The 16436-nt window shown below is 39.7% G+C and overlaps 1 protein-coding gene across 1 annotated transcript in view; it reads right to left on the bottom strand.

The window, feature by feature from the left end:
• Positions 1–16436, bottom strand: part of ENTREP2 (endosomal transmembrane epsin interactor 2) — a 649682-nt gene that overhangs the window by 400357 nt on the left and 232889 nt on the right. Inside the window, exon 2 of the mRNA XM_075208108.1 lies at positions 15686–15742. Coding sequence (XP_075064209.1) covers positions 15686–15742 — 57 coding nt within the window. The remainder of the gene's footprint in view (positions 1–15685; positions 15743–16436) is intronic.

The raw sequence follows: 16436 nt of genomic DNA, 5'->3' as shown, positions 1-16436 counted from the left end.
CGCACCTGCTACAACAATGGTAGTTCCACCACTGGCATGCTCCAAATTGTAAGGTCAAGACACATATCGTCATGGAACAGGGACTGTTCTATTAAAGTTGTAAACAACACCAAAAAACAAAAAAATGGGGAAGGTCCTGCACTAGGCTACACTAGGCTCAAGATATATCAAACAGCTGTATCAATTAGGGATAATTGCTAATCCCCAAAAAGGAAAAACCAAACAAACAAAGTAACAGCGCTGAGATACAATCAAGAGTCAGCAATAATAAAACAATAATAATAAAAAATGTCAATGACCAGGGCAGAAATAAAAACAATATATTTATTGATTAATGTACTATCAATACATATATTGTTTTTGTTTCTGCCCTGGTCATTGACATTTTTTATTATTATTGTTTTATTATTGCTGACTCTTGATTGTATCTCAGCGCTGTTACTTTGTTTGGTTGGTTTTTCTATTAAAGTTGTGACTGTTGAGGTGAAGGCGTTAGAGGATTTGTTGATAAAGTGTGTGCCTGAGTCTAATTTGTTGCTCTTGTGCTTTAACACGTGAAGTGTTAAGATATACTATTATAAGAATATACAGGAGGTTTTCATATACTAGATCTAGACTTTCCAAGACCAGCTCACAAGGTAAAGCCACAAGAATGTTCTACTTATTTTCTTGATGGATAGTAAATGCAGACTCAGGTTTGTATAAAGGTCACATAAAACTGCAGAACTGCAGGGGTGACCGGCTCACTCTTGCTTCCTTATCACTATTTCTTCTTAAGTATTTCCACCAGCATTAAAAGAAATCAATGATCATTTAAATTACTGATATAATACTGGTTTTATTCACATGGTCTATGTTGGGCCATGGCGGTCTGCAGTGAAGATGACTTGGAAGAAGAGAGTGGGTTGGTGGTATATACAAATTTAAATGTATTACATAATGGACAGTGAAGTCTACTGGTTTACATTTCCTTTGTTGTGATAGCCACAATGTTTACTTATAATATCATTTAACCCTTGCTAAATAAATGTCCCAAAGAGCAGATGGCAAGCACTGTCAGTTGTCATTGGTTGGCTTTATTAGTGCTGAGAAAATATCCAATACTGAGAATGATGGTAACGTATGGTAATAACAAAGGTGACGTGACCCTCACGTTTCTTGAAATGTGTTTAAAGGGAACACATTCTCCAGCACTGCACTGCAATTAGTCTGTGCAATCCAGCAGAACATTGCCCTCTGTAATTGTTGTACAACTCTGCAAAGCCTTGATTTTAATTAATTCATGCTTAATTCAATATATCTTTTCTATGTATAAGACTCCATTGACTTTAATTATAAACTCATCCATCTTTATTTGCAAATTTATTCATCAAACTTTCTATATGATTTTAAAGTGAAATCTATGTCTGCACAGCTTTAATTAATAATGTATCCAAAGGTCCACTAAATATACAATTCTAATTAATCAAATACAAAAAAACTTTACATGTGCAATGTTTGACTTATTATCTAACACATTGCAATCTATTGTCCTCGGGTCTTGGCCAATACAGTATAGTATATCTGTGCATGGTACATATCCCCTCTGTTTCCTCATTAGAGCTGCTGCTCAGGGTCAATGGAGTCAAGTCATCCATTGCTGATGAGGTACATATGTTCCTATTCATTGGTGCAGAGCCGTGGGGGGCCAAGGTGCTCACCCAAGAGGGGGGACTGTCCCCTTAAATGGGTTTACTGACTGAAAAGTTAGTATACACAGATAACAAAAAGCCCTTACAATGAATAATCCAACCTATATTTAGTTATAATAAGCTCCTGAAACCAATCTATATATATATATATATATATATGGTTAACGCTGCTCCTCACCTTTATAAATACACACACAAAACACACAAACAAATTTTGTAAAATGTTTGCAAATTACTCGTTTGTGTACTTGACTATTTCTACTGACTATATTTTCCTCATTTCTTGGGCTTTTTTATTGGTTTATTTAGGTTTTTGGGTGGCAGTTACCATTTATAACGATCTTTGCTATTCCACATTGACTCGATTTTCTATACATTTATTTTATTTTCACTTAGAGTTAAATTAATAGGAATATACTAATTAATTTAAGCAACAAAGTCTAGCTGGAAGGCCACCTAAAAGCAAATGTCTGCTGTGGGAGTAACTGCACAGCAAGAAGCAGCAAAAGGCTGAAGAGCGGAGCGGGATAAAGCCAGACAACAAACTATGACTGATGACCACAGAGAACGCAAACGTGATCATCATTGCCATGCAAATATGACTGCTCAGCAAATTGCCCATCACAGAGAAAACAATCGAAGAGTGAACAGAACAGAGGTAATTTCACGTCAACGCCTACTAAGTCAGCAAACAAGACGCCACGCCATTATTGATGCCGGTAACTTTGAAACAAATTAGTGCTCATAACTGTGGTCCTATAAAAAGTATTTGAGAATTATGCCACGCTAAGCACTTTGTGGCTGAGCAGCCATCTGACAAACTATTAAATCAATGCTGCCACAAGGATAAAGTCAAATTGGAGCGATAAGGTCTGCCCCTGTTATTGAGCACTTAATGAAAGGACAGCATGAACATGGAAAAAACACTCTTATTTTTTTCTGTAATTTTGATGGGCTTTTAACTAGCAGTTATATATTTGTGAAAATCATTAGTGCTTAATTTATATGAAGCAAATAGCATTTTAGACTTAGCGATCATAAGTAATAACTTATATCAGTTTATGGTGTGGGCTGTGTTTTTGTTAGGAGTGTTGACTGACTGACTTCTAGCTGAACAACAGTGGGTGGAGCCTTAGGTTAAGTAAGCTTGCAAGAGGTTCAAAGAAGTTCTCAGGTGAATGAGGGACAAATACAAGCCTGGAAAGGATTGATTTCACCTGAAAGAAGCTGTAAAATACCAAATTATACGTTACTTATTTTTGCTTAGGTCCTTTATACCAAAGTAAAAAACAGATAAATATAGCATAGATTTGCTAGGTCAGTAGCAAAACTGTAAAATCAAGAATTAAAGAGGTTACAGGCGCACTCGATCAAAACACAGACAACAGCAGTTCTGTTTAGATATACCCACATGTTAAGGGCAGAATAGCATGAAATCCTCAATTGATAGAGCCTCTTTGTGAGATGTTCACCTTTTCAAGACCCCTTTACAAGGAACTTGTTATGTTCTACAGTACTCAATTGCCCTCAGGCTCGGGTAGTAGCAGTTGTTGATCTAGCACCTGCCCAATGGAGAGGATAGAACACAGTAGGAGGTAATGGGCAACCAGACCAGCAAGGGTTAATGTGGAATAAAAACAAAAACAGAGGGAGTGCCAGGGGACAGAAGCTAATAAGAGTTAATATCTGTCACAAATATAGTGCAATCCGTATGATAAAACTATACATTTATTGCAGATATAAAACAAATAACAACAATGGGATTCTAAAACAAATGGAAAGATTCGTCTCTACCTAAATAACCAAATGTTATCTAGCAGTGCATATATTACATTAATCCCAAATGTCCAGATAACTCAAGGTAAGCAGATGTCAATCATATACAAAGTGCAAATTTGCATTCTCACACAACAGCACAACCTTGTTCTTGCTGTGTCAAATATTTCAATAGCGCTAGATGGAGATCCAAATCTCAAAACAACGTGAGTGCCCAGTTCACTTATAATAAAAAGACAAATTTGTGTGCATATTTGAATCGCTGTCTTCAATTCAACAGCATCTGGAGCTGTGTAGAGGTTGCATGCATGTGAACACTTCAAGAAATATGTAGGAGTGGTCTCACCCAGTCTGACGCAGTGGCTGTTAGGGAGAAAACTTTCCCCTTCTGGTTGATCACACAGCCCAAGAATACTCAGTGTTCTAGGTCTCACTTCACACTGATGTGATTGTTGGTTGTGCTCAGTCCTAATCATATTAGACACAATTCTGGTCTCTAAAGGGCATCAATAATGAAAGTAACACTTGTCCATTCATATACCTAGAGTGCTGGATGTGGGAAATACATTAATAAGGGTTAATGTGGAGTAGTCTGGCACTTGTCTGATGGAGTGGATAGCACACGGCAGCAGGTAGTGAACAACCAGTCCGTATATAGCAGAACTCTGTGTCAGACAGGCAAGGGCTAAATCAAAGTAGTCTGGTATTTTTTTGATGGAGAGGACAGCTCACAGTAACAGATAGTGAGCAACCAAAATTTAGTCAGACAGACAGGGAGCAAGAGTAGAGAAGACAGCGGAATCCTTTAAACAAGTCAGGGGTCAGGGCAGGTAGAGATATAGAAGAAAATCTGTTTAACAAAGCCAAGATTCAAAAGTGGGGAAGACAGCAATTCCTATAAACAATTCCGGTCAAACACTAATAGCAGAAGAAGTGAGGATACAAGGACCACTAGGTCATGCAGAAACTATTACCAGTATTGGTATGCTGCCAAGAAGAGGTTTATAAAGGCAGAAGCACCAATCAGAACCGCAGGATGATTAGCTGCATGAGTGTAGTAGGTGATTGCACACCTGAGGCTGTCAGACTGAGAGCTGAATGAGCTTGTAACTATTTGACTTGCAACCAGCTGAATCAGTGAACTGCAGGAATGACCCTACACATAGTAGTAGCAGTAATTGCACAGATGATAGATCAAACAAACAGGAGAGCTCCTATTTCTTAGCACCACAGTGCTTCTCAGACATTTAATTTCCAATCCACATAAAAATGTGTAAAAAAAAAAATATATACAGAGAAACGCAGAGTGTGTGTCAAAAAACCTTATTTAAATTAATTCAGGACACACAATTAAAGGAATGTTCCAAAGATTTAACAATTAATTTTAATAAATTAATATTTTAAACATCCAATGATAAAATGGTTTCTTATACAATATATGCAGTGTGAGCAGCACAAGCACTTTTGAAAGGAGTCGTAACTTGAAAAGGGCACTGTCTGTCACAGTATTAATGAAATAGAGCCAGCTTTATCCAAGTAATGACTCCACCTCTAAATTCAATGCGGGACATAGGTAATCGTACAATGTACAGAGGCGCACGCAGGGGGGGGGTTACTGGGTCTCCAGAAACCCCTCCCCTCCGCTAACTAAGTGCCTCACATAGCGGCACTGTGCTATACAGCAGCCGAGGCGCTGTCAAAGAAGCTTCTGCGGCGGTGCTGTATTGTATACAGCACAGCACCGCCGCGGACGCTTCTTTGACAGCGCCGCGGCTGCTGTATAGTACAGAGCTGCCGAAACGGAGCTGCTGCGTGTTTTTGTTTTTTTTTTTGTTTTTTTGGGTGGGGGGAAACCCCCAATCCAACTATAAGGGAATATGCAATATATCCGCAATCCTCTATAGATGCAGCCAGCTCTTATGTGGTTCTAATTACCAAGCCGATATCTGGATGGCGCAGTACAGTTCCGACTGCAAATCACATATTCTTTAGCTGTAGCCGTTAATGTAATCATCCACAAAGGCAGCCCATGCCGTTATATACACACAAGCCCCAATGTTGAGAAGTAACCAGTTCTCTTGGATCAATATAAAAACTAGAGATGGTCACTGACCCCCGTGTTTTGGTTTTGGATTCGGTTTTGGATCTGGATTACCGTTGTGTTTTGGTTTTGGTTTTGGTTTTGCAAAACCGCCATTGCGTGTTTTGGTTTTGGTTTTGGTTTTGTTTGGTTTTGTTTTGCAATTTGTTATAAAAATTACATTTATTGGTGCTAAAATAACATAATTTAGGTATTATTTTGTAGCTACATTATTATTAACCTCAGTAACACTAATTTCCAGTCATTTTTTATTCAATTTTGAACACCTCCTATGTCACAATATGATTTTCATACACTTGAAAAGAAAAATTGCTGCAGTTCTTGCCAGTGATAACAAAAAGGCCATTGTCATGCCTGGGCATAAGACCAAAAATCCACTCTTAAGTGTGGAATTATTTTTACACGAATCCTGGCAAGAGTTGTCTATCCATTTGTAGCATTTTGAAAGCCACACTCAGTAGAGGTAGGGACCTTAACCATCTGGGATCCTCATCCATGTTTCGTCATTTTTCAGCGAGTTATTGGAAAACTGTTGGGAAAATCAGAAACTTCGGTTAAAAAAAAAATAACAACAAGCATTCCAGCATAATCTACCTCCCTTCTCTCATCTACATCCCAGCACCTGCAGTCTTCCCCCCCAACAATTGGCAGTTAAACAATCCTCTGCAAGAGGAAGCAAGAATGAAACCTGTCACCCAGTCGCAAAGCGGATCACAGACGCCCTGGGTACTATGCTAGTGTTAGATCTGCGTCCAATGTTCACTATTAATACAGTTGGTTTAAGACATTTAATTGAGGTGTTATGTCCCTGTTAGCAAATGTCATCACTATACCATTTTACTAGAAAAGCTAATTCTCTCCTGTACCGAAAGTTTACTAAAAATGTCATTATTGGGTGACAAAATGGTATTCTACCCACTGTACACTTAACCACAGATATGTGTACAAGCGTAACTGGGCAAACAAAATATTATATGATTGTGAAAGCCCACTGGGTTGGTCATTCGCCTTCCCCAGCATGGACAGCAGCAGCATGTACCCAGGTACATCACATTTTTGAGAAGTAGGCTACTCTGTGTATCAGCAGCTTCACTAAGAGGCATACAGCTGACAAACTGTTCCAAAAACTAAGGGATGTCATTGAAAGATGGCTAATCCTGCTTGGAGTCTCCTGAGGATATGTCATTTCTGATTACGACCCCAATATTGGTCCAGCATTACAGCGGGGCTGAATTCCATCACATTTCCTGTTTTGCACACACTATCAACTTGGTGTTACAGAACTTTTGAAAAATGACATGCAGGAGATGCTGTTTGTGTCCATAAACATTTAGGGTCAATTTGTGGTTTCTGCAACAGCATGTAGGAGAATACAGCAGCTGCAAGAAGATTAGCATTTGAGGGGAATATACTTTAGTCCAGCGAAGTAGTTACCTGTGAAGAAAGTGCAGACACGGTTAGCTTGAGTCAAGTGATTGCCTTAATAATAGATTTTGAAAAGGTGCTACATAAAATTATAGTGTGCAATAAAACAAAGTAAATGTGCTAACTATATTTTAATTGTAGATGAAATACTTAATTTTCTTTGCAAGGATCCCAGACTTATCAACATCTTGTTGGGACGTCTTCTCCTTCAGTTTCTCTGGCAACTGCTTGTAGTAAAAGAAATTGCTTTCCCAAGACACCCAGTGGTGATGCAGATGAGTCCGCTAAACATTTTGATATTTGCTGTGCTGTAAAAGAATTGCCCAAAAACCGTGACAGCTCTGCCCTAAAATCAACTAGTCATTCCCTTTGGAAGGCCATTATCAGCAATTACATCATACTACACAGACTTCTATGATATTGGGATATTGGGATGAATTAGTATTGTTGGAGGAAGATTATCACTAAACCCTGCCACCTCTCCAGTTTCGCAGTGAGCTATGGTACAATAAAATGTAACTGCAGATTTAGACCAAGACTGTCAGCCCTATTATTTCTATTTCAGCAATTACAATTAGCAATGGAGCAATGGAGCTCTTCTCTTTGGGTGTTACCTATATAACGCAGCACAATTTGCCTGCAAATTCTACAGACAAGCCTGCTTGTCTTCCTCTCCATCAATGACTCTTAGCAATTGAGCACTCGTCTTTGGGTGTATATTACACCCAAACATTATTAGTGAAAATTATGAAAAATACAGTTTAATCCCTGATAGGCCCTCCACCATCCTTTGCATGTTAATAGTAGGATTGGTTGGAATTATGGTCAAGGTCACACATTTTTTTGACAAATCCTTCAAACCAGCCCAGATGTCAAACTGTTGTGGTCTGCCCCCTGCGTCATCCCTGCTTGTGTTTGGAAAGTGCATATTGGTGCCAGAACCTCACATGCCAGAACTGCTCCCACTGGTGCCACACTGCTGCAGGACTTACACAATCAACCGCATCCTCATCGTCGGATACCCAAATCTCCCCCACATCCTCTTCTAAAGACAAAGTGTCATCCTCACTTGGTGTATCACCGGCTACACTCGGGCTGTTCAGGCACATATCAGCAGAACTGCTGAAAGGGCCCTTCTTTATGGGTAGACTAACAGAATGGTCACGATTAGACATCCCACTGTTGGATGGACTCTCCACAGGGATTGTTGTCATTTGTGAATCAGAGCAAATATTCTCCTGTAATGCCTCACTGTTATCTTGCAGCTCGGCTTTGACGCGTAACAGTAGTTGTGCACCAATTGTAGGCTGGGTAACTTTTTGGGATCTGCCACTAATAGCCAAAGGTGAAGGCCTCATTCTCTCTTTGCCACTGCGTGTGTAGAATGGCATGCTTGCAATTTTTTTTTTATCGTCACTTAACTTTTGCTCAGTTACACTGCTTTTTCGCTTCAATACAGTAAATTTTTTTTTGGTTTTTGTTTTTTGCACTAATTTGAAAACACTCTGTTGTTTGACATCGCCTTGGCCAGATGACGTACTGGGAACACTAACATCAGGACTGGTGACAGAACCTGGTTGCTCATTTAGATCATATGTGGACTGCTTTGAATCCATTGCGTAGATACTGCTGACAGATATGACTTTTGACAGCCAGAAATATTAATGCACAATTAGAGAGGACACCCCAAAAACACTGAGGAGTGCTAACATTTATTGAGTAGATACTGCTGACAGATATGACTTTTGACAGCCAGAAATATTAATGCACAATTAGAGAGGACACCCCAAAAACACTGAGGAGTGCTTAAAATTATTGAGTAGATACTGCTGACAGATATGACTTTTGACAGCCAGAAATATTAATGCACAATTAGAGAGGACACCCCAAAAACACTGAGGAGTGCTTAAAATTATTGAGTAGATACTGCTGACAGATATGACTTTTGACAGCCAGAAATATTAATGCACAATTAGAGAGGACACCCCAAAAACACTGAGGAGTGCTAACATTTATTGAGTAGATACTGCTGACAGATATGACTTTTGACAGCCAGAAATATTAATGCACAATTAGAGAGGACACCCCAAAAACACTGAGGAGTGCTAACATTTATTGAGTAGATACTGCTGACAGATATGACTTTTGACAGCCAGAAATATTAATGCACAATTAGGGAGGACACCCCAAAAACACTGAGGAGTGCTAAAATTTATTGAGTAGATACTGCTGACAGATATGACTTTTGACAGCCAGAAATATTAATGCACAATTAGAGAGGACACCCCAAAAACACTGAGGAGTGCTTAAAATTATTGAGTAGATACTGCTGACAGATATGACTTTTGACAGCCAGAAATATTAATGCACAATTAGAGAGGACACCCCAAAAACACTGAGGAGTGCTTAAAATTATTGAGTAGATACTGCTGACAGATATGACTTTTGACAGCCAGAAATATTAATGCACAATTAGAGAGGACACCCCAAAAACACTGAGGAGTGCTTAAAATTATTGAGTAGATACTGCTGACAGATATGACTTTTGACAGCCAGAAATATTAATGCACAATTAGAGAGGACACCCCAAAAACACTGAGGAGTGCTAACATTTATTGAGTAGATACTGCTGACAGATATGACTTTTGACAGCCAGAAATATTAATGCACAATTATGGGGGACAACCCAAAAGCGCTGGGGAGTGCCAAATATGAAGAAAAAATAATAAACCTCTATCCTCCTCTCTGCACTAGCGATTTTGGTTAGAGCAATTGCAAGAACAATATTGTATTCTTTCTCTGTCCCTGCTCTAATTAGCCTATGACTACACCCTGCTCTCTCCCTCTGTCAAATGGCGATGGATTGCTGTGGAGGCGTGTATTTATAAAGTTGAAGTATCGCGAGAACCGAGTCCCGAGATCCGACGACGTCACAATGACGTTCGGCCTCGATTTGGATTCGGAATTGGCGGGAGAGTACCGAGCTGCTCAGCTCGGTACTCGGATACCCAAAGTTCGGGTGGGTTCGGTTCTCGGAGAACCGGACCCGCCCATCTCTAATAAAAACTGACGCATATCTCTGGCAAGATACCAGTTTATTCAGAGGTTATTTACATAGAATAATAGCTATTAATAGCATAATAACCTCTGATGAAACTGGAATATTGCCAGAGAAATGTGTAAGGATTTTGGTATAGAACAAGAGGATTGGATGCTTCTAGCCAGAAGGTACAATCGTGCCCTTTGGCAAAACCATGTTGCATTGTAGTCTTGGGGATTTAAATTGTGCAGACATACTTATAGTTGGGAGGGAGATATTTTCTACTGTTTAAATAAAGCTACCCAGCAGTTGGTTACTGTGTGAACAGGCAGAAAGTATTTTACCTGCATGAAAGAAATGCATTTGCAGCTCTTGTTTTGAAACATGGTTTGTCCAATTGCAAATGTGTAGGCTTTACTTGGTTTTCCTCAATCCAAATAAGATCCTTTGTCTTGACAGCTAGATTTGTAGTATTCCAGTTAATGCCTTTTAAATGGTTATTTATGAAAACTTAGGGCCTGATTTAAGTGTCAGTCCACCTTGCCCCACAAAAAATGCAACCTGCATAAAATTTGTTGTACTGCATGGACACTGAGTGCATTATTTTGAGTTCCACGTGTCCTATATTTACACCAAAATGCACTTGGAGAAGCAGGTCAGGGACGCTCACATGTAAATTCAGAATAATAAGGATGTGGAGATGCACATCTATCACGCCCCTTACAGATATGTCCATATTTGATTTCCATGTATCTTTAATATACATCTTTAGGTAGACGTATCTTTGTGGGTCTCATAGCCTCATGGCCTCTCTCTACAAACCTCCTCTTGTTTTACAACAAATATGTGTCAGCCATAAATGCTCATTGCTGATGATGAATTAATTATTGAGGAATATTTTTAGAAAGCAGCCCAGTTATGTTCAAAAAACATTTCAAGAACTTGGGTTTCTTCTCCTGTTAACAGCAGAGCACTATCTGCTAAATCTTCCATTGAACACAGAGCCAGACTTTAGGGATGTTTGGCAAGGGACCCCAAAACCTAAGTGACCACACAAAAGACTACGTTAGTTTGCTTTTTGACTGGGGTTCATGGATAAATAGGAAACCGTCAGCAGAGAGCTAGTGTCTTCCTATTGGTCCACATTTTCTTAGTTCCCTACTGCACTAATGTAGGACCCTCAGGAAAAACTGTGCTGGGGCCCCATTAGTTACTTGACCTGGGAACCCAACAAATCCTAATCCAGCCCTGACCAACAGTTGGTTAAGATGGTTGAGTTCTAGCCACTGAAACGCTACATTAGTAAATTAATGTTTATTGATGAATCCGACAATATGAAGACATCCATACCATGAAAAGAAATATATTACTAGATGAATAAGCATGGATTTTTATGTCTTTGAGTGCTGTCTACCAAATTAATTTAATGATTCCTGTCCCTTTTCGTTTTTTCTTTTATGTTTACATTTTTGTGATATAAAATTTAGTATACACATAACTTTATCATTCTTAATATTTTTCTGTACAAGAAAAATCTTTAATAAAATGTAATTTTTATTACTAAAAAAAAGTTTTCATGAAACATAAAAAACAATGGTGGCAAAACTGATCGAGACAATAGCCAATAAAACAATTTATGGACATTCATTGTTTTAACCCCCCACCAAGGCACTTTTCATTCACGGTTACTGCTCTGGAAGGGGGTAATCTTGTGGGTTCGGGGAGTACTGATGTTTGATTATTAACCATTATGAATGACCCCTAATGCGTGTCCCGTTTTATAGTACCATCTGAGGATTGGCAATGTCTCTCTCGATTCATGTAAAGCAGTGAACACCATTATGTACTTCTTTATACAAATATTTATATTTTAACCAATCTATTTAAAAGTAGAATTCCTACAGTGCAACCTACATATTAATACATGTTTCAATATGAGTTCATTTATAAAACTGCTCAACCTTCCAGGATCCAGAATCACAGTAATGATTCAACTAATAGATATAAAGTAAACAAGTAAAGAGTACAATAGTGTAGCATAGTAAAGGTACGAGCAGGGCTGAACTGGCCATCTGGCACTTATGGCATTTGCCAGAAGGGCCGATGGCTGTGTGGGCCGCTCCGGTACCCTGCGCTGCGATCATGTTACTATTCGTATACTCACATGATTGCGGCGCCGTAGCCCACCCTCACTCCAATCTTTTTTTTGTTCTTAACCTACTTTTTTAAACCTTTTGTTCTTTCTATTTTTGAAGCGGGGAGTGGGTCTCCGTCGCCACCGCGATCATGTGAGTATGCAAATACTCACATGATCGCGGCGCCAGCGTCCCTCTCCCCCCCTGTTTGCACTGAATGTCGTACGTGACGTGCTGACGTCACGCCCGACATTCAGTGAGGAGCTGCGCCCAGAAGAAAGAAAAGAGAAGAGAGAAAAGAAGAGAAGAGAGAAAAGAAGAGAAGAGAGAAAAGAAGAAAATAAATACAGAGGTAAGTGAAAGAGTGGAGAAACAAAGAGAGGCACAGGGGGATGAAGAAGTGGGGGGGGAGGGGTAGAAGGAGTGAAAAGGCACAGGGGGAATGAAAAAGAGGTGGCATAAAAGGCACAGGGGGAATGAAAAATAGGGGGCATAAAAGGCACAGGGGAATTAAAAAGGGGGCATAAAAGGCACAGGGGGATGAAGGGGGGCATAAAAGGCACAGGGGGATGAAGGGGGGCATAAAAGGCACAGGGTAATGAAGAAAGGGGGGATAGGGACAGGGTGATGAAGAAAGGGGTGGGCAGCATGGCACAGGGTGATGAAGAGGGGCAAAAGCAGAATGTGATGAAGGGGTTAAAAGTAGCATGGAGGGCGCAGTGCGATCATAAGGGGGCACAGTGTGGTGGTGATGAAGGGGCACAGTAATGTTGCAATGCAGTGGGTGTGAGGTAGATGGTGGCTAATTAATAAGTGCTATTTTGTTTGTGGGGCAATGAAATAGAGGGGACTGTTAATTTAAGATGGGGTGGTTTGGGGGCTATTGAATGTGGGGGTGAGTTTGGGGAGGAAGAGGTCTCTTTATTAAATGTGACTATGAATTTAATGGCAGTGATGGTTGCAGGAAATGGGTATATTTATGAAATGTAAATACTATTAATTTATTGCTGGGGCTGTATGTAGGGAGGGAAATAGGTATATTTATTAAATGGGAATGCTATTATTTTGATGTTGGGGCTGTAGTGAGGCCTAATTTTAAAACGTGGGCGCTATATTGATTTAACAGCTGTGCTTGGAGTTTTCTAAATTTCATGTACCCATTTTTTTTCCAAATAGGGTCCCTAATATTCCAGGATCCAGACAAGCAGCAACTGATCTAAAGACACCAGCAGCCACAAGTCAGGTAGGTGAGAGCAGGACAGTCTGCCAACTGTCCTGAATTTGGTGGGTGACTGTCCCGCTTAGTCAGGTTTTGGTCTGACTGCAAGGACAGTTGGGAGGTATGTGCTTCTTCACATTGTACTGCTTGTGAAGGCAGAACTGTGTGCATCTAACAGTAGTGCTCACAGTATTGCCTGTGTATTTGTTGAAAATGTGTCTAATAACCATATTACATCATAGGAGGCCCCTTGTCTTAAGTGCCCTGCGCCCCCCGAGCCTTAATCCAGCTATGGTTAGCAGGAGGAATCTGATAGTTGCTCCAAGTCCCCGGACAGGACACAGCCTGCAGAGCAAGCCGAGGAGCTCTAAGTCTCATGAGATATATTAATCTTGTGAGGCTCAGAGCTTCACTGCTCACTCTACAGGAAGTTCCCACCCTGATGGATGTCAGAAGCATAGATAAGAACAGTGGACTAGGGTGTTGTAATGTGTTTCTGGGGTGGGGGGTGGCGTGATGTGGATGGGGAGTGCCTGATAAATGTAATGTTTTATTATAATGTATATATCAATGCCCCATGTTGACCACGCCTCCAACATAATGTGGCCACGCCCTTGGCATCGCCGCCGCTGCGCGGCGGCACCAACAGAGATGGGCCTGTATGCTTCAAATAACAAGGCTGATTTTTAGTCCCAGTCCGGCCCTGGGTACGAGTGTCCAATGTAAGTAGTGTGCCTACATTTATAGATGTAGTTAAGCAGAATGATAAAGGAGCTCCTGTGTTCCTGTGGCAACTCCTGTGCTGTCTTAGTGAATCTGATGGGCTTTACATTTTTAAGAGTTTGCTTAGAAGCTTTCACTAATAATACAATAAAGATTATGTTTAACATATTTTAAGCAAGGCTTATGCACTCTTTATGCTGGAGGATATGATAGATTATCACCTTCTTGAACTCTCCTGTACAGCTTAGTATGTTTTTTTCTTTTTTACCCTATTTGCACTGAATTGATAGTGCCTCTTAAAGATCACGCTCATAAAAACGCCATTAGCAAGTAAACCATAGTAACCATTCTCAATTACCTTTGATCAATCTAGTGCAGTTTGATCAGTGGAAGCTATTGTCTGGTTAGTTGCTACTGGTTACTGTACATATACTAGTAAAGTACAGTCATGGTTTATTACTACCATAAGACTCTATAGTGGATTGAGCCTGCAAGAATACCCAGATCTTACACAGCAAATGCAAACAATCTTTAAGTATTACTATATCTTCCTAAAACGTAAATCCCATACAACATCCAGACAACAAGTACTTTTGTGGACAATCTGGCCTGGCATCACTTTAATATGGATTTTAAGGCTGAGTTTTAATAGACTGTCTCCTTTAAATTATATATAATAAATAACAGCCCCTGCTCCCTTCCCCCTTCCCTCTCAATCCGCTCCCTTAACCTCACCAAAAACCCCAAGAGCCTGAGGGATTTTTATTGTGTGAAATTAATTGTAGATGCTTTTAACACTATATATGTTTCCTTCCCCTCTCCTTCATGTACATGGTGTGCCTCCCGTGTACCTACATCTCTCTTATGTCTCCTTTTTGAATTTCCATGTATACTAGTAGCCCATAAGTATATTCTTACAGCGTAGGCTAGTCACACGGAATGATATTAGACCTCCGCCCCTACCCCACCACCGAAGCACCAGGAAAGTGTCTGCCTCTCTCATAAACACAGACAGATGTTGCTATATATTATTTACTAGGTAATCCCCCTAGTGTTTCCTCTAGATAACTGACCTTCCAGATTGCCCTCCATAGAGTATAACAATTATAATCAGTAATGTAGACCAAAGAAAATGGCCAATGCTTTTCTACACTGTGGACTGATGAGGAAGCAATGTCTGTTAATCTAAAGGTCACATGTTCTGCACACAAAGCAAAGGACAAAAACGTAGGCGCTGAATAATCAAATAGTTAAAATGGGCTTCAGTCAACTATAAAACAGCCTTGCAGTGAGGGGATTGCCTCCGCCCTCCATAAGGAAAGAAACACCAGAAAAAAACTGGAGGAAGTGGGGAGAAGTATTGGTATATTGTACTGGCACATACGGGCCCAAATCGAACACAATATATATATATATATGGTGTCATTGAACTGTTGGTACTAAATAAAAATAGATTACGTAGAAAAATAATACATTACATCAATGTGTTTTGCATTTCACAGCAATTTGCTTGCTGGTCCAATTGTCCAAGTAAACAGACAGAGCTCTGCCTGACATAATTAGGTTGTTACTTACCACAAGTGAGAGAGGCCGTTTCCAAGCGACGACACCAATCAGTCCTGACAAGAGCACCTGGAATGAAAGCAGAAATGTCAGTGAACAAACCCCACAGTGCTATTTCATCTATCCACCTCCACAGACACAAAACATGCAGTTTGTACATTATTTTTCTTCAAAAGAGAATTCTTTCACTGCAAAGTTCTCTGACAACAATGGTGTGTGAAATTATAGATTACGCATTGAAATGTGTTTCGATGTAAATGGAGGATTGTTTTTAATAAAACTGTAGCTGTAATAAACAATATGATATATTAATCTATCTTACTTGCTTTAAAGTGGAATTTACAACCTGTCAGAATTTTATCTGCAGATTTTCAAAATCTTACACATTTCTACTTAGAATAACTGTTTATTGCCAGGAATCTGCTGGCCAGCTGCCCTAATGGCCAAAATGTAACTAATGTTTTATTATAAATTTTTAATGAAATGTTTACAACGTGAAAGTTAATTTTCATGACATGCAAGATTGAAATTGTGAATCGCACCATGTTGCCTATCATAGATGTACTTCATGTTGTCATCACTCTATATAAGGTGCTCAAACTTTTTTATCTACAAATTATGTGTATATCAGGTTTCCGATCTATGGCTTAGTTATTCAGTACATTAATAATTTCCTATTAATTACATTGCTGTTATGTACAGTGTTTCTAAAAGCTGGTCCCCAGGGACCACCGCTAACAGTGTATTTTTTCCCACATCTCCT

The sequence above is a fragment of the Mixophyes fleayi genome, chromosome 4, assembly GCF_038048845.1.
Source record: "Mixophyes fleayi isolate aMixFle1 chromosome 4, aMixFle1.hap1, whole genome shotgun sequence".
Classification (NCBI taxonomy): domain Eukaryota; kingdom Metazoa; phylum Chordata; class Amphibia; order Anura; family Limnodynastidae; genus Mixophyes; species Mixophyes fleayi.
This window is presented reverse-complemented; position numbering and strand designations above follow the sequence as displayed.